The sequence below is a fragment of the Pristis pectinata genome, chromosome 24 (genome assembly GCF_009764475.1).
Source record: "Pristis pectinata isolate sPriPec2 chromosome 24, sPriPec2.1.pri, whole genome shotgun sequence".
NCBI lineage: Eukaryota > Metazoa > Chordata > Chondrichthyes > Rhinopristiformes > Pristidae > Pristis > Pristis pectinata.
The window spans coordinates 13,992,795-14,009,356 of NC_067428.1; the positions used below are offsets into that span (position 1 = coordinate 13,992,795).

General features: G+C 42.3%; 1 protein-coding gene across 3 annotated transcripts in view; it reads left to right on the forward strand.

The window, feature by feature from the left end:
* Window positions 1-16,562, forward strand: part of LOC127582385 (dedicator of cytokinesis protein 7-like) — a 151,379-nt gene that overhangs the window by 62,315 nt on the left and 72,502 nt on the right. For all 3 annotated transcript variants that reach the window (XR_007958109.1, XM_052037571.1, XM_052037572.1), the window contains exon 15: window positions 15,309-15,426. Coding sequence is in view for 2 of the 3 variants with exons in the window: in XM_052037571.1 (XP_051893531.1) it covers window positions 15,309-15,426 (118 nt within the window). In the remaining variant the exon portion in view is untranslated. The remainder of the gene's footprint in view (window positions 1-15,308; window positions 15,427-16,562) is intronic.

Here is a 16,562-nt window from a genome sequence, read left to right on the forward strand (position 1 = left end):
GCTTCATCTTCATCTTGTGTATTTGTAAATAGAATAGACATGACTGAATAAATGAGTCGCTAAAAAGTTGGCCTTTGCCAGGTAAAATTGCTGTGTTTCTTTCTGGCGAGGTACACGATATGTTTAGTCTTCTGTCTGTCTGATAGTGTGACCCCCAATTTTAATTTCACCACCATCCCGTTCTAAGCAGAAGCTAGACAGTTAAGTGCCTTGTCCTCTCTGAATCTTAGCCTGTCCTCTTGCACAGGTGACGAGGGGGGAGGGGAGGGGGTGTTCCCAGAGGAAATTAGCTGGTGCATTCTGCAGATGGGGTCCTCCTGATATTGTTCAGAACTAATTGACAACTTTAGATGGAGTCTGGAACGAGGTAGTGGTGTTGATTTCCTCCATAAAGGCACACCCGTTGGAACGTGGATTGTGTGCCAGGAAATCTTCCCATACATTTAAAAATTTTAATTGTGGGTTTCCTTGCGGGCCAGGACGAACTCCAGAGGAAGTCTTGCCTTTTGCTGCTCCTGATTCTCTTCCTGATCCAGAGCATTCAGACCGATTGCTGATAGATGGGATTAGGATTGATGGGTACTTGATGGGCTGCATGGACCTGGTGGGCTGAAGAGCCTGTTTCTGTGCTATATCACTCCATAACTATCACCCTGTGACTCTCCTGACTACAGGAGGTGATAGCCAAACTTTGGTTTCAATCTTGGCTGGAAAGTGTTTGCTAGATTTTTAGGCAGAACTTTCCCAGGGGTCTGAGCAGTGCCTGATTACTCTACCCCAACAGTCATAGGCAGATGGATCATCAGGCATTGACCTTGGCACTGAATTTGGACACAGCAATGTCACTCCCAATCCAATCAAATTTGCAGAGTCTTACCCACAAATGTATGGGACTGGTGCTGAGCTGTCCCACAAACCAGTTAACCATGCTTTACCGATAACGTGCCAGACTCCTCCATCATAATTCCTGTGTACCTCCTGTTGTAATGCCAGGACACAGCCACCAGATAGGATTGTACAACGGCATGCAGGTGAAAGGGATTAGGCCTGGGAATCCTCAACATTGACTCCAAGAATATCTCCATCCTCAACAATGGTGGGGTTGGATGAAGACAAGGAGGAAGCATGTTCAGTGAGTAGGTCATATGAATGATCCATCTTGGCTGCTTATGAAGATCCTCACCATCTCCAGCCAGTTTGATTCACTTCATGTGATCAAGAAAGGGCTGAGAGCACTGGATACAGCAAAGGCCATGGGACCAGACCACATCACAGCTGTTGTGCCAAAAACCTGTGCTCCAGAACTAGCTGCACCTCTAACCAAGTTGTTGCAGTATAGTTGTAATTCATCGTCACCTTCAGTGTGCCAGCACGATCTTTGCTTTGCCTGTCTGGGGAAAGTATGAGTAGATAAAGACTTTAGACTAAAGCTCATAGTATACTGGGCAGTATAGTATACATGTTGACTCATGTACTGGGGCATGCGAGAGAATGGATCTTACAGTATGAATTTGCAAAGCAAGGATCCTCTAGCTGTGTGCTCCTGCAGCATAATAATCACCCCTGACAATTAAAGTCCACAACATGATCTGGAAAACACAGACTACTTTTGACATCTTGGAAGCCAACTCTCAGTGAAGGCAGACATGGATGATGAAATTCATCATCACCTTCAGTGTGCCAGCACAGTCTTTGCCTGTTCGGGGAAAGTATGAGTAGATAAAGACTTTAAACTAAAGCTCATGGTACACTGGGCGGGATCAGTCCTCACCCTCCTGTATGCTTCTGAGACATTGACCACCTGCAGTAAGCAACTCAAAGCACTGTAGAGGTACTACTAACATTGTGTCTGGAAGATCCTCCAAGACCATTGGCACGATGAGCAAAACAATGTCAATGTCCTTTCCCAGGCCAACAATCCCATTACTGGGGCTCAAATTACCCTCAGCTGGCTATGATGACATGCCACATTGTACACGTGCCAGAGTCCTGAAACAGACACTCTATCCCAAACTCTCTCTTGGGAAGACATTACCAGGCAATCAGAGAAAATGATTCAAAGATGTGCGTAAAGCCTCTTTGAAAAGTGTAAAGTCCCCAGTGACATGGAAATCCCTTGCCGTGACCACTCAAAATGGAGAAGGAACATTCTGGATGGTGCTGAGAGCCTTGAGTCACTTCACTGGGAGCACACAGAAACTCAGTAAAAATAATGAAAGGAGCACACCTCCTCCTAGACTATCCACCTGCCTGCTATGTCAAACTTTTCCTGCCCTAATAAAAGAACTGCAGATGCTGGAGACCTGAAATAAAAAAAAACAGAAAATGCTGGAAATACTCAGCTGGTCGAGCAGCATCTGTTGAAAGAGAAAAAGAGTTAATGTTTGATGAAGGGTCTTCAACTTCACTTGTAAACTCTGTTTCTCTTTTCACAGATGCTGCTTAACCCATTGAGTTTTTCCACTATTTTCTGTTTTCAACTTCTGTCCCAAGTCTGGCAAAGTCTATGGGTTGTACTTTGGGCTCATAGCCACCTCAGAATCCATAGAACTGAAAAATAAACAGGTTATCCTTGACCCTGAGGGGCTGTCTCAATAGAAGACGCTGTAGTGAGACCTACTCATGCACACAGAGTGTCCTGTGCTTGCCTCCAGAACTTTGGAAATGGCTCTGGTCTCTGTTGGGTGTGTTTACTCCAAGGACTAGATCTAGGCTCTCTGGATATGTGACTGTACAAAACTCCACACTATCAAGATCTGAGCCCGGGAAACCTCGCAGCTTGACATTAGAAGATTAACATAAGAAGTGGTCCAGTCCCTGATATCACCATTCGTCACTATAATAACTTGCTACCTATTCAAGTATATAATGTGTTAAGTCATGTATGCAATAGGTACTGACACAAGCTAATTCATCAGATCATGAATAATATCATCAGCTTTGATATCCTGAATGGGGTCAATCTTCACTGCACTGGCATCTCTTACCCTCATTTCCATTTCCTCAAGATCCACATAATAGTTGCACCAAAGATAAGTTAAAATAAATGGAAAATAATGACTTTCATAGTAGCTGTACTCTGCCTCCCATACACAGACCTTATTGTTATAGCTTACAAAGTAACTTAAAGCCCCGTTATTCTGAAACACTTTTCCAATATTATACAGACTTCTTCAGCTAGGAATTCACTACTAGCTCGATTACAAATCCATAGTCTGGCTTTAGGACTTCAGATCAATATTCTATATGATCCTCTCCTTTCAGGGCTGTGCATCTCATGATTTACCATGGGCAATAGTATGGGGTGTTTGCTAATGTGCATTTTAATAGGGAAGTATGTATAAATTAACCAAACCAGATGCGCTGTTGGCTGCTATGCAAAATTAGATTGAATCTTTCAAATTTCTTTGCTATGAAGCTGAATGGTGAAGTGGATTTGAAATCCTGACATAGAGGTGGGGGAAGGAAGGAGAAGAGACCGGTCACATATAGTGAACAGATAGGCTTGCTGTTAGGAAGCCAAAGAGATACGGTGGATCTGTTTGTTAGTTGAGTGAAGATTTTAAAATTGCAGATATTAGAATAGGAATGCAGGATGGGCAGTTCATGTAACTTAACTTATAAGGCTTAATCTTTAAGCAAGGTGATTTGTGGTGCATTGATATTGCATGCATAATGTGGGGCCCAATGAAATCCACCTTCTGATTGACACCAAACTTGCTGCACAATGAGAAGCCTGAGACCAGGGCAAGAGTCCCTGCAGATTGCAGTCTTAGACCACGTTTGTGCTCTGAGTGCAGGGGGTTTGCAAAGGGTCTGGTGAGTGTTCATCCGTTTGAACTCTTGTTGATCAAAATTATATTAATTTAAGTGAACTGAAATGTTGAGAAAATAGATTATTATAAGCTGCAGGCATTGATGCCGGGAAGTTCCTCAGGCCTTCTCCCATACTGCTGTCATCACTTCAGTGGGAACACAGATAAATGCGGGGGTCTGCAAAATCTCTGACCAAATTTACAGTAACAGAAGCTCTGGGGAAATAATATTTGAGAGATAGTTTTGCTGCCCTGTTTATTGAGTCATTTTTAGAACTCACCCCTGAACAGGGCAGTTAAACTTCTAGCCCAGCAGAAGCCTGTCTGGAATTCAAACAGCAGTGAGACTGCAGTCTGAGGCTGCTGCAGTGTAAATGTATCTTAATTAGTTTAAATGAATGTCATAAATAAAATCAGTTAATAGTCCATTGTAATAATTTCATTCACACAACATTCTGCCTGTAACCCAAGTCTCACTGATTTATTTAAAGCTGTTTGTTGTTTTGTTAAGCAAAGTTGAAGTTTCGAGAGAATCTGGAATTTTACCAAATTCCCTTGAGCTGTTGCAACAGTAACAGAGAAGTCAGGGTCATGTACCTGCGCAAGTGTGGAGGAGCATGTAGTTCTGGATAAGTCCTGTTTGAAAACTCCTCACCATGTATCAGCAAATTGGGCTGAAGATTGAGAGGCAAACTTGTCAGCTTAAACATTTAAAGATGGCTTGGCTCAAAGCCGTCTAGAAGACAGAATAAGAGGCTGCATACTGTTTAGCACTAACGCAGAGCATGGGCTTTAAGAGCTGTTCAGTTATGTGATCCTGTTGTTTGATGATTGGGGAAATCTAATTTGTGGAAATACTAAAAATACTCGACACCAGAGGGGCGAAAAATAATATTAACATTTTAGCTCAATGAGTTTCATCAGAACAAAACACATTTTCATTACTTCATTTAAGTTTTGAACTGAGTGAATGATGCAAGGCGGGTGGACTGGATTACAATCTGCACCAATTATCATACAAACTGGCTCAATGATGGTTTTTATTGTCCTCTCTGCAGGCCACAATTTAGAGTAAAATTAGAACAGGAAACCACTGTGGCTTACTTTTGCATAGAAGGGAAGCTGTTCAATCCATTTAGCTTAGTCTTCCAATGGTTTAACCTGAGCCCATTGCCCTTTAAATTATTACAGAGTTGTTGCTTCCATTCATTATTGTGTGTGAAAAGATGCTTGAACCTGCCTGCATTTAGCCAGTGTGAATCATGACCTTTCATTCTATGCTGGTAATGGGCAGTAATTTAAATTGAAACATTGCTCAGGTTTAACCATTTCTATTTTATTTGGGATTTAATATACCTTTATAGTCTACTTTCCTTCAACCCTTTTGTGAATTTTTTTTTCATAATTCTCTTTCATTAGTGGATGAAGGATCTCTACATTTAAGGGAGTGTTGGGGGTAGGGAGAGGTTGTCTCAAGAAATTAAATTGAATTAAATCTGGAGAACATACGTGTCATTTTCCTTAGCAAACAGCGCAGTATCTATGCAGAATCTTGAGTTCAATGGGTTTGCACTGAGATCTGTTGCACTATAAAATGACTGATGTTAATGCAGTACAGAAAACAGATGATTTTTAACCACACAGAGACATCGGAATATTTGGTTAATATAGTAATTCTGTCCTGAAGCTAAGGAGGTTGTACTGATCTACAGTGGCTACTGTGCCAAGAGTGGACTCATGGATTTTACAGCGTAGGCAGTAATCATTCACTCTAGCTCTTTGAAAGAGCCATCCAATTAAACCCCAATCACAAGCTGTTCTTTTTTTTATTTTGAATTTTTATCTACATTCCCTTTGAAAGTAATGTTGATATTTTCCTTTCAGTAATGTTCCTGGTGGCCAAGACACAACCTTCAGTATTTTTGTTTAAAAAAGCACCTATTCTATCTCCTCCCCTTTGATCTTTTGGTAACTTAAAGCTCTTTACTCTTTGCTTCACACCAGTTGTTTTTGAAACAAGCCAGTTTTGTCAGGCTTGTAGTAGTTTGGGTAAATACTGACTGTGATTGAGAGCAAACAGGCAGGCAAGGGAACCCTGGTGGGATTTTTCCCTGGTTATAATTACTGAATTTAGGTTTAGAAGAAATCACATTTGTCACAGAAGAGCTTATATATGGCTCATTTTACAGCATATTTTCCTCTACTTTAGACATTTTCCTCTTTGATTTACATCCCCTTAAATCCAGGTTCAATGAGTATTAAATGGTTAGGTTTTAAATTATTTGTCATTTGTCCATTTTGTTTTGTCAGACTGCAAGTCTGTGTGGGAAAGCACAAAACTTCATGCATTGAGGTGGTTCACAATAGCTCGTAAAGTCCAGATTATATAAGAACAAAACAGAGGCTGAAGCTTCCACAGAGATGGAGGATGGGAGAGCAGACACTTTGAGCTGCAGGTATGCATTTTCCACTGTAGACCAGTACAACACTCATAGTCTCAGAACACTGAGGGAAAGCAATTATGATCCACAATGTAAACAGAGAGGTCTTTTCTGGAAATCATTTCCTGACAAACAGGAAATAGTTTCCAGAGAAGATCTCCCTGTTTACATTGTGGACCCCAATTAATCTTCTCTCTGTCCTGGAGCTAAGAGGGTTTTAATGGTCCACAGTGGCTACTGTGCCTGGAGTGGACTCATGGATTTTACAGCATAGGTAGTAATCATTCACTCTGTCTCTTTGAAAGGGCCACCCAATAAACCCCATTCACAAGCTGTTCTTTTTTGTTTCAATTTTCTGTTTTGAATATTCATTTACTTTCCCTTTGAAAGAGATGATGATATTTTCTTTACAGCATTGTTCCTTGTAGCCAAACCAAACCTTTTTAGAGTTTTTTTTAATAAAGCACCTCTTCTATCTCTTCCTTTTTGCTCTCATGGTAACTTAAGCTCTTTATTCATTGACTTGCTGACTAGTGGAAATATTTTCCCCTCTTTTACTTTCCCAGAGGTTGGTTCATTAATGTTCTCCAAGTGTAAGATACTAAAGAGTGGAATCAGAAGTCTTTGCATAATGGACTGGCATCCAGGTTGGAAGGCATTTTCATCTCTGGATTTACGGCAATTGATAATCACCTCACATCTAGTGATTGATGATCAACCTCCATCTAATTGCTTCCCAACTTTCAGGAACTGATAATGATAACTAACTTAATGTCCTCTTAATCTTGGAATCTATACTCTTATGTTTGGACGATATGTTTTTTGTGGAATATGTGTTCATACAAGTGAAACCAGCTCCCAAAGTGTTAACCGACAAGTAGACACAGGCTCAGACAGCCAGCTATTCTACTCCGAGGGATCGACAGCACACAGACAGGTATCAGTGATTCCCTGTAGTGTGTCAAGATAGAAGTTCAGAGATCTGATTGAGTGTACACACATTTTGTGTTTTGACTTCCTTGTTATCTCATTCCGTCTACTTCTTTCACAGCTTTCTCTCTCCATCCCATGCCCCCACCCTAAATGAATTTATTATCAGTTCTATCATCAGTGTGCACATGCCTGCAAACCTAAACGTATGTGCACCAAGGTAGTGACAGCTGTTGAGATAAGGGTTGTTGCTGTCCGAGGGCTGGGGTTATTCACAGAGCCCCCACTTTAGGAATGTATCTGATATTTGAATACAGGAAACACAAAATTGGAATTGGAAATGCAAGGCAGCACATTCTGGTGAGTTATCTGTTTGGAAGGGATGTGTGAAGTGTTTATCACTACTAGATTTAGGGTGATTGATAATCACCTTCCATCCACTGGTTTGTAAGCACTCCTCCTTCTGATGATTTTGTACACCCTTGTGTAAGGAATGAGTTGCTCCTCAGATCCAGCAACAGTCGCTCACTAGCACAGATTGATAACCAGCCCCAGATACAGTGACTGTTAATCATTTGAATACAAAGATGAATATTAATGCATGGACAGAGTCCATGATAGAGTGTAGCATACATATGCATCTGAAGGACTTTACAGGACAGATAGTTCTCTTTCCATGCTTTCCAATGCTCCTAGTTTGGAATGTTGTTTGATCAGTGCTGTTTATAGAGACGGCTGCATGTTCTGTGGACAATCATTACTCAGTATCTCTGTCCTTTCTCAGTTTCTGGAATCATATTTCTACCTGTGTTCTGATGTAGGTTTGACTGTTTTTCTCCCACAGTTGCTGCCTGATCTGCTGAGTATTTCCAGTATTTCTGTTTTGATTTCTGCTCTTTGTTGTACTTCTTATCAACTTGTTTACAATGTGTGATTTTTTTTTGACTGTGGGGTTAGGTTAAGAGTGAAGACAAGATAAGGAGGGGTAAATAATTAAGTCAGTTGCTTTAAATATAGCAATATCACTGTGGAACTTGTAAATTGTGCTTCTTAAAAGAAATAGTTCTTACAACTTCCTGGACGGGAGTAGATTGAAGTTGAGGTTTCGAGTTTGGGTGCAGTAGCACCTTTCCTCGGCCATGGCCAGCAACTACACCTGCCCTCTCTTCTCAGGTATCCTACTCCACCAGTACAGTTTAAAATGATGCAAGCATCAAGCATCCCCACTGCATACTAATCGGGTGCAATTCATCTTCGCATTAATGCTAAATGATAATAGAAGATCTAACCTCATCAATATTCTACATATTCACCCCAAGGGTGGTGGCATCTCCATCCATTCACCTTCCATTGAAATCAAAGCTCAATCCTGTGTGATTGTCACTGCAGTGAAGCTAATCTGGGGCAGTAAACCAGCTACTGGGTGATGAGAGACACCATGTTTAGGTCACTTGCTTTCTGATTTGTGCCTAGCACCGCCTTGCCCGCCTGTTGATTACTACTCCCCCCCCCACTCTCCCTCACCACCACACCTTCAATTTTCACTGCCTCACCTCCTGCTTAGTACCTTCCCATCCTTCCCTCTGTTCTTCTGCCTAGAGCTTCCCCTTCCACCAACTCTTAACCATTCTCTGCCCCACCATCAAGATTCCTACATTGTCAAAAGCAGAAAGGATCAGAAATTGAGTTGCTGAAAAATGGTTTAAAAGGTACTTGTAATCAGATGCAGATGGGTGAATAGAACAGCCATTCTTGTGCACCCATCCATCCATCATCAGTTGTGCTTTAAAAGAGAATGGCACCGGAGGAAGAATCAGTGACAGTAATTCAGAGAAAGGCTCCCTTGATCATTCACTTGCTGATAAGTAATCCACATAAATCAGGAAAGCCCCAGCATTCTCCCCTCCTCTCAGCTAAGTTAGACCAGCACTGAAGGCTCTACAGTTGGCCTCAGTCCCATCTCAGGAACACAGAGATTGTAGATGAGGAAAGGCCACAGTCTGTCTAGTCTGTCTCTTATCCTCCTGGCATTTCCATGAAGCAGTAAGAATGGAGGCGTTGATTAATCGTGGCAATCAATCTCTACCAATTAGTTGACAGCAGACCCAGACATGAGACATAGAAAATCCCATTGATGTTCCCAGGTCAGCTGTTCCTCCCAAGCTTGCTACACTTACCATATGTCATGTGTCAGTTATTGAGCCCATCAGTTTCATTGCTCAGCTGTGTGCTGTATTCTGTCATTGCCTCTCTATGTATATTTACATAATTTTACCTTTGTCCATTCTCTTGCTTTATTCCACTCTACATCTGCTGGGGTTGGAATGTAATTTTCTGAGACTGTGTAACCCTCAGGCATTTTACCTATTCTCTATATCTCAACTCTTTGACCACAAAGACTATAAATACTCCTTGGCAGAATTAAAGATGGCATTTGTCGATGTACATGCCAAATAATATCTTGCCGTTATTAGCAACGGGACTCTCTCACAGTAAACTACGTAAAAGTTCAGTGATTTTGTCCAGCAGTTATTAACATGTTTCTGTGTAATTGCACCTCATTCCCTATTGCCAGTCTGCTGGTTCTAATTACATCTAAAACCTGCCAAGATTTGTTGGTTGGACTTTGGTCTGGAAAAGGAAGATCCTCAAGATGGAGATGTTCTCTGTGTAACTGTGCACTATAGGGAGAAGCTGTCAGTGCAACTTGTCTGTTGCCCTGAGTCCCTGTCCTGATGGTGTAGCCCATGTATCTGACAGGATTGTGAATAAACTTGGACAAATGGCTTTCAGTTATGTACAGTATACAGTTTCCTTCCTGTTTTATTTCAGACACTTGATGCCTTGAATGTGCTCACAATATTAATACCTCAAAAATGGCTTGGGCCTTTGGGCATTAAGCCAGTTCAGTGAAGTGTAAAGAATGACATGAGATAGGTTCCATTGTGGACCATGCTGTTAAATGAACTGAGTAACACTGGGTCAGGAAAGTGATGTCTGACTGACACTGGCTGCTCCCATTGTCATCAAGATCTCAGACTCTAAGTACAGCTTACTTTCAAACTCAATGTTATTTAATTGTCATCATTTGTGTTTATCTGTGTATTGGTGCGAATGCTTAGCTCAGGCCAGTCAATCCACAGTGGGCAATCCCTGGGTGCTTTTTGCTAATACATCTATGTATGGGTCATGATTATTCCCCCCCATTCCGGGGGCCTCAGTCCATCCGCCATTTGCCTCAGTCACTTCCCTAATTTGCCTCATAGTTACCTCTCCTGTCTGCCTCTTGTTCACTCCTGCCTCCCCATGTGGCTCACCAACATGCATCGTACTCACTCCAATATATTCTCCTCATATGTTTCACTGTTACCTCCAGGAAGATTTTCTCACAGTTGCTACTATGTATAGTTTACTGTAATCCCCTGTCAGCTGGAAAAGATAGGAAAGGCAGCAACCAATTTCTGCACAGCAGGATGCACAAAGGAATCTGATAATGCCCAGATAACATATGGTGATGGTATATGGTATGCAAATAATTGCATATACCACCAGGGTGTCTTTTGAGTCCAGCTGAGAAGGTGGACAAGACCTTAGTTTAACATTTCATCTAAAAGATGGCACCAGCCATCATGCAGCATTCCCTGGTACTGTACCAGAGTACCAGTTTACCTCCTGTACTATAGTTTCTGGAATGGATGCTCAGTGCCATTCATTGGTATGATCACCAATATTACGAGAGAGTGGGGGTTCATTATTGACTCCCTTCCATGGTTACCTGCTCCTGACCAAGACTAGCTCTACCTCACCTTGATCTACCTCTACCTCACCAGCTCTCCCTTGATCAAATACAGACCCCTTCAGTCATTGAATTGTGCTTTAAAGGCAGCACATAACTTAAAGCAATTTTCCAATCTCCCCAAGTTGACTTGCATTACTTTCTTGTGAAAATGGTAATTTCTGCTGTTGAATCACACTACCAGAGCAAACTTTGCCCTACTTGAGTTGAGGCTCCCCTGGTCCCAGTTTAGGCCACTGCATATTTCTTAATAGTTTCATGTTTTAATGCCAGGCTCTATGTTTAAGTGAGAGGTGCTTAAAACAGCAGCTTCTGTCATCGTGTTCAACAAGAATAAACAAAGGATGCTGCAACTATTTCAATAGCCTTAGATGCAGTCATAAATAATAAACCATTTGCAAAAAAAAACCAAACATACCAGTAGTCAGTAACAGAGGGGATACACTAAAGATAAGTGGTAGAAGAACAAGAGAGGAGATTAGGAATCTTTTTATTGTGCACATAGCTGTGACAAGAATGCATCGCCTGAAAGGGTGAGGGAAACAGAGTCATCAATAACGTTCCAAAGGGAATTGGAGGGAGTTAATTTGAAGAACAATGAGGAAAACACAGGAGAGCTAGAGTAATTGGATGGTCCTTCCAAATACCTTGTGTTTCTATGGTCTAAGTGAAACCAAACCAGGCAATTTGCAAATTTTATGTCATCTTTGATCCAGGGACAAACTTCAGTCAACATTTCTGAACACACCTCCACATTATCACTGACCCTGCCTGTTTTCCATATCTGACATAGTCAATTCCACCCTGTCTTCATTCATTTGCTGCAGAAACTCCCCGTAATACCACTTTTATCTCTAGATTTAACTACTTCAATGCTGATTGTAGGTGAAGGGTCAACCCAAAACGTCGACTGACCATTTTCTTCCACAGATGTTGCCTGACACACTGAGTTCCTCCAGCATCTTGTTTTTCGCTTCAATGCTCTCCTGGTCATTCTCCCATGTTTCATACTCTATAAACTTGTGGTCAATCAAAGCTCTGCTGCCATGGCCAGAAATGCACTGTTCTATTAGCCCATCACCCCTCTGCTCAATCTATGGGTTTAATCATCTTTTTTTGAAAACTATGATATTATTCAACCAGTTAACAATTTAAGTCAATGTACAGTTGCAAGTTCAATTAATGGTAAATTAATTTGTTCATTTACTCACTTTGTTCACTGAATTCTTCACTGCAAGGTGCATTTGGTCAGATCAGTGGACAGAGAAACAGTTAACATTTCAGGCCTGGCACCCTTCGTCAGAATTGGTAAAAAGAGAAAGCAAAATAGTTTCGGGTAACAGAGAAGATGGGGAAGGGATGGCTAGAACAGAGGGAATATCTCTGATGGGGTGAGACCAAAAGACTTAATGTGGCAATTGGAGTTGCAGTCAAGATTATATTAAGCTTCTTTGTGCAACGTATTGTTAATTGTAAGGCTGTGGAACATGCTCAGCAGGCTAGACTATATTAAAAGAAGAAAACTGAGCTAACATAGTGACAGTCACAAATGCCCAGTTCTGATATGGACATAAAGAAACATTGAGTTATCTAAAGTTGGAGAATTCAGTCCTGAATGCTTCAGTGTACCCAGATGGAAAGTGAGCTTGTTCCTCAAGTTTGTCTTGGGCCTCATTGTAACAATGCAGGAGAGGGCAGTAGATCATTGAATAAAGGGAGGGAGTTGGGGAGGGGAACCAGTGGGAGGATTGTGTGGGTGATGGGCAGATGGAGAGGCAGAGGGTGGGGGAGGGGACAAACATAAGGTGATGGGGGGCCCAGTTGGATCAGGAGGAGAGAGAAAAAAGGAAAAAAAGAAAAAATAGGGGAAAAGGGACAGAGAGGGAGCGGTTACTGGAAGTTTGAGAATTCGATGTTCATGCCGCCAGTTTGGAGACTGTCCAGGCGAAATATGAGGTGTTGTTCCTCTAATTTTTGTTTGGCCGTGACCTCGCATGGGGGAGGCTGTGGACAGACATGTCGGTGTGGGAATGTGAAGTGGAATTGAAATGGGTGGCCACCAGGAGATCCCAGCTGGCACTGCGGACGGGGAGGAGGTGCTCGGCAAGGTGGTTCTCCAATCTGCATCCGGTCTCAACGGTATAGAGAAGGCTGCACCAGGAGCACCGGATGCAATAAATAACACTGTGGGATTCACCCGTGAGGGACTGCCTCACCTGGAAGGACTGTTTGGGGCCCTGGATGGTGGCAAGGGAGGAGGTGTAAGGGCAGGTGTAACATACAGGGGCAAGTGCCTGGGGAGGGAGGGAAGGGGTTGGTGGGGAGGGATGAGCGGATGAGGGAGTCATGAAGAGAGTGATCCCTGTGGAAGATGTGTCTGGTGTTGGGGTGCCGTTGTAGGTGGCGGAAGTTGTGAAGAATGTAATCTTCGGTTGTAAATAGACCTGGAGGATTCTGAAATCAGCATTTGCTGAGTGAATAACCTTTATTCAAAAAAGTCAATAACCCCAGCAGTGGAGCCCTAGTGAAATGCTCAGTCATACCAGACCCAACCCTGCTCTAAAACCTGTCACTGTTGTCTCAGCGACCGAGACAGAGTGAGTCAGAATCCAGAAGACTTTATGGGGAAATTTAGAGTGAGGTAATTTGGCCTTTCTGATTTGTTTAATTTTTGTGCTGTTTCAAAAATGAAGACTAAAGTCAATTTTGCTGGAGTACGATACTGGTTGCCTGGAGAAGTGTTGACAAGGTCAAAGTGGGACAACTGGACTGTTGGTTTGAGAGATCAGCAATCAGCTGTTACTACACAGTATGATGGACTTCATTGAAAGCTGCAGTTAAGGCTATTTATCATGTCTGCACCACAGAGAGACCCGGAGCAGAGGTCGTGATTTAGAAATTCCTTTGCACAGATCCAAAAAAAAGTAATGTTGTGCAGTAAATGATTGGCATAACCCAGAGTGGAGAGATTTTACAAACATTTCAAAAGTAAATTCAACACCTGACTTCTCAGTTGGATTTTATCCCCAGCACCTATTTCTCAACACTGAACTTCACACTATTGACTTAAATAGTGGTACAATATTTATAATTCATCTACAGTGAAATTTTCAAGCTCAGTATATTGAAAAAGAAGGATTCTTATTTACTCATAGAACAACTAGGTTTACTCAAAGTCAAGTTTATTGTCATATGCACAAGTACATGTATGCACAGGTGCAATATAAAGCTTACTTGCACCAGCATCACAGGCACATAGCATCATATAAGCAGCGTTCACAAGAAAAACATAAGCATAAATTAAACACAATTGTACAAGAAATAATACAATTAGAACAACAAAAGGTCCATTTCAGTGTAAAGTAATCAAAGTGGTCATAGTGTTGCTAAACTCCAGTGATTAAAGTTGTGCTGGTTGGTTCAAGAACTGAATGGTTGAAGGGAAGTAGCTGTTCTTGAACCTGGTCCTGTAGGACTTCAGGCTTCTGTACCTCCTGATCGATGGTAGCTGTGAAAAGATGGCATGGCCTGGATGTTGCCTTCTTGAGGCAGTGCCTCCTGGAGATACCACCGATGGTGGGGAGGGATGTGCCTGTGATGTATTGGGCAGAGTCCATTACTCTCTGCAGTTTCTTGCGTTCCTGTGCATTCACGTTACCATACCAGACCATGATGCAACCAGTCAGGATACTTTCAACAGTACACCTGTAGAAGTTTGTTAGAGTGTTTGGTGACAAGCTGAACCTCCTTAACCTCCTAAGAAAGTAACAACACTGGTGTGTTTTCCTTGTAATTGCATCTACGTGCAGGGCCCAGGACAGATGATCCGATATATTAATGCCCAGGAATTACTGATCCTGTCTCCCTGGAATCATGCTGCTAAAATGGCTAATTCTCAAATTATCCCCACTGAAATCAATGACTTCGTGTGACCTCAAATATTGCCTCACACATGTACAAAGAATGCTGTCCTACAGAGGTCATTTCACAGTCATTCTCAGCTTCCTAGACTCAAAGTTATTGTACTAATCTCTGCCCCATCTCGCATAACTGACAAGGTGATAGAAATTTTCAGAAGTGTTTTACAATACCAATGCAAGCTCTGTTGGGAGCAATTTGTTTACCTGAAGTTATTAATACAGGTCACTACAACTCTGCTGGCTGTGCACCAGTTGCAGAGAGAGGCAGATTGAAAGATTGCCTTACCCAGGGCAGTCCTTGGGAGGATGAACATTTCCTCAACCCCATAGATTTGGATGGTTGACTACTTCTGGTAAATGCTGATCAAATTATCACATCCCTAAATAATGTTGTCTTCTTTTTCAGAAATCTCCTCTACGTCTACCCTCAGTTCCTCAATCTCTCGAACCGACAGGGATCAGCGCGAAACATCACTGTGAAAATCCAGTTCCTGGAGACTGAGAAGCCCGGCAGAGGCCTACCGGTGAGGGATGCGCTGTGTAAGAACCATCAATCTAGTCGAGGTGCTGAGTAGTCTGGAGTTCAAAGACATGTAGCTGACAATTAAAATATCCCTACACTGCCATCTCACAGCTAGAGTGAAGTAATCTGGTCTTACTGATCAGATCTAATCTAGGAATCAGGTTTATTATCACTGACATATATTGTGAAATTTGTTGTTTGGCAGCAGTACAGTGCAAGACATAAAGACGTAAAAATTACTGTAAGTTGCAAAAATAAATAAATAGTGCAAAAGGAGAATAAAAAGGTAGTGTTTATGGGTTCATGGACCGTTCAGAAACCTGATGATGGAAGGGAAGAAGCTGTTCCTGAAATGTTGAGTGTGGGTCTTCAGGCTTCTGTACCTCCTCCATGATGGTAGTAACATGAAGAGGGCATGTCCTGGGTAGTGAGGGTCCTTTATGATGGATACCACCATCTTGAGGCACCACCTCTTGAAGATGTCCTCGATGGTGGGGAGGGTTGTGCCCGTGATGGAGCTGGCTGAGTCTACAACCCTCTGATCTTCTGCACCCTCCACTCATTGAGGGTGGGGGGCCTCTGCAATTCTCTACAACAGAGAGTTGTGGAGAATGGATCTTTGAGGGTATTTAAAATGGAAGTAGGTAAATTTTTGAAATATCAGGGAATTGAGGGCTATGGGGAACTGGCACAGAAGAGGAGATGAGGACTGGGGCAGATCAGCCTTGATCATATTAAATGTCAGGGCAGGCTTGAGGGGCCGAGTGGCCAACTCCTGATCCTATTTTCTTGTATTCTTATGATGATGAACAGCTTTCACTTGTACCGCCAGGGTAGTGATTGGAAACTTCTTAAAGATTATCATACTCCAAATTCCTGTTGTCTGCTGACAGAGGAGACTGCAGATGCTGAATCTGGATTAACACACAAACCGCTGGAGGAGCTCAGCAGGTTAGGCAGCACCTATGGAGAGAAATGGACAGTCAACATTTCAGGTTGAGACCCTTCATCTGGACTGATGGATTGGTCATCTGGAGTGATGAAGGGTCTTGGCCCAAAACGTCGACTGTCCATTTCTCTCCATAGATGCTGCCCGACCCACTGAGTTCCTCCAGCATCTTGTGTGTTGCTCCTGTT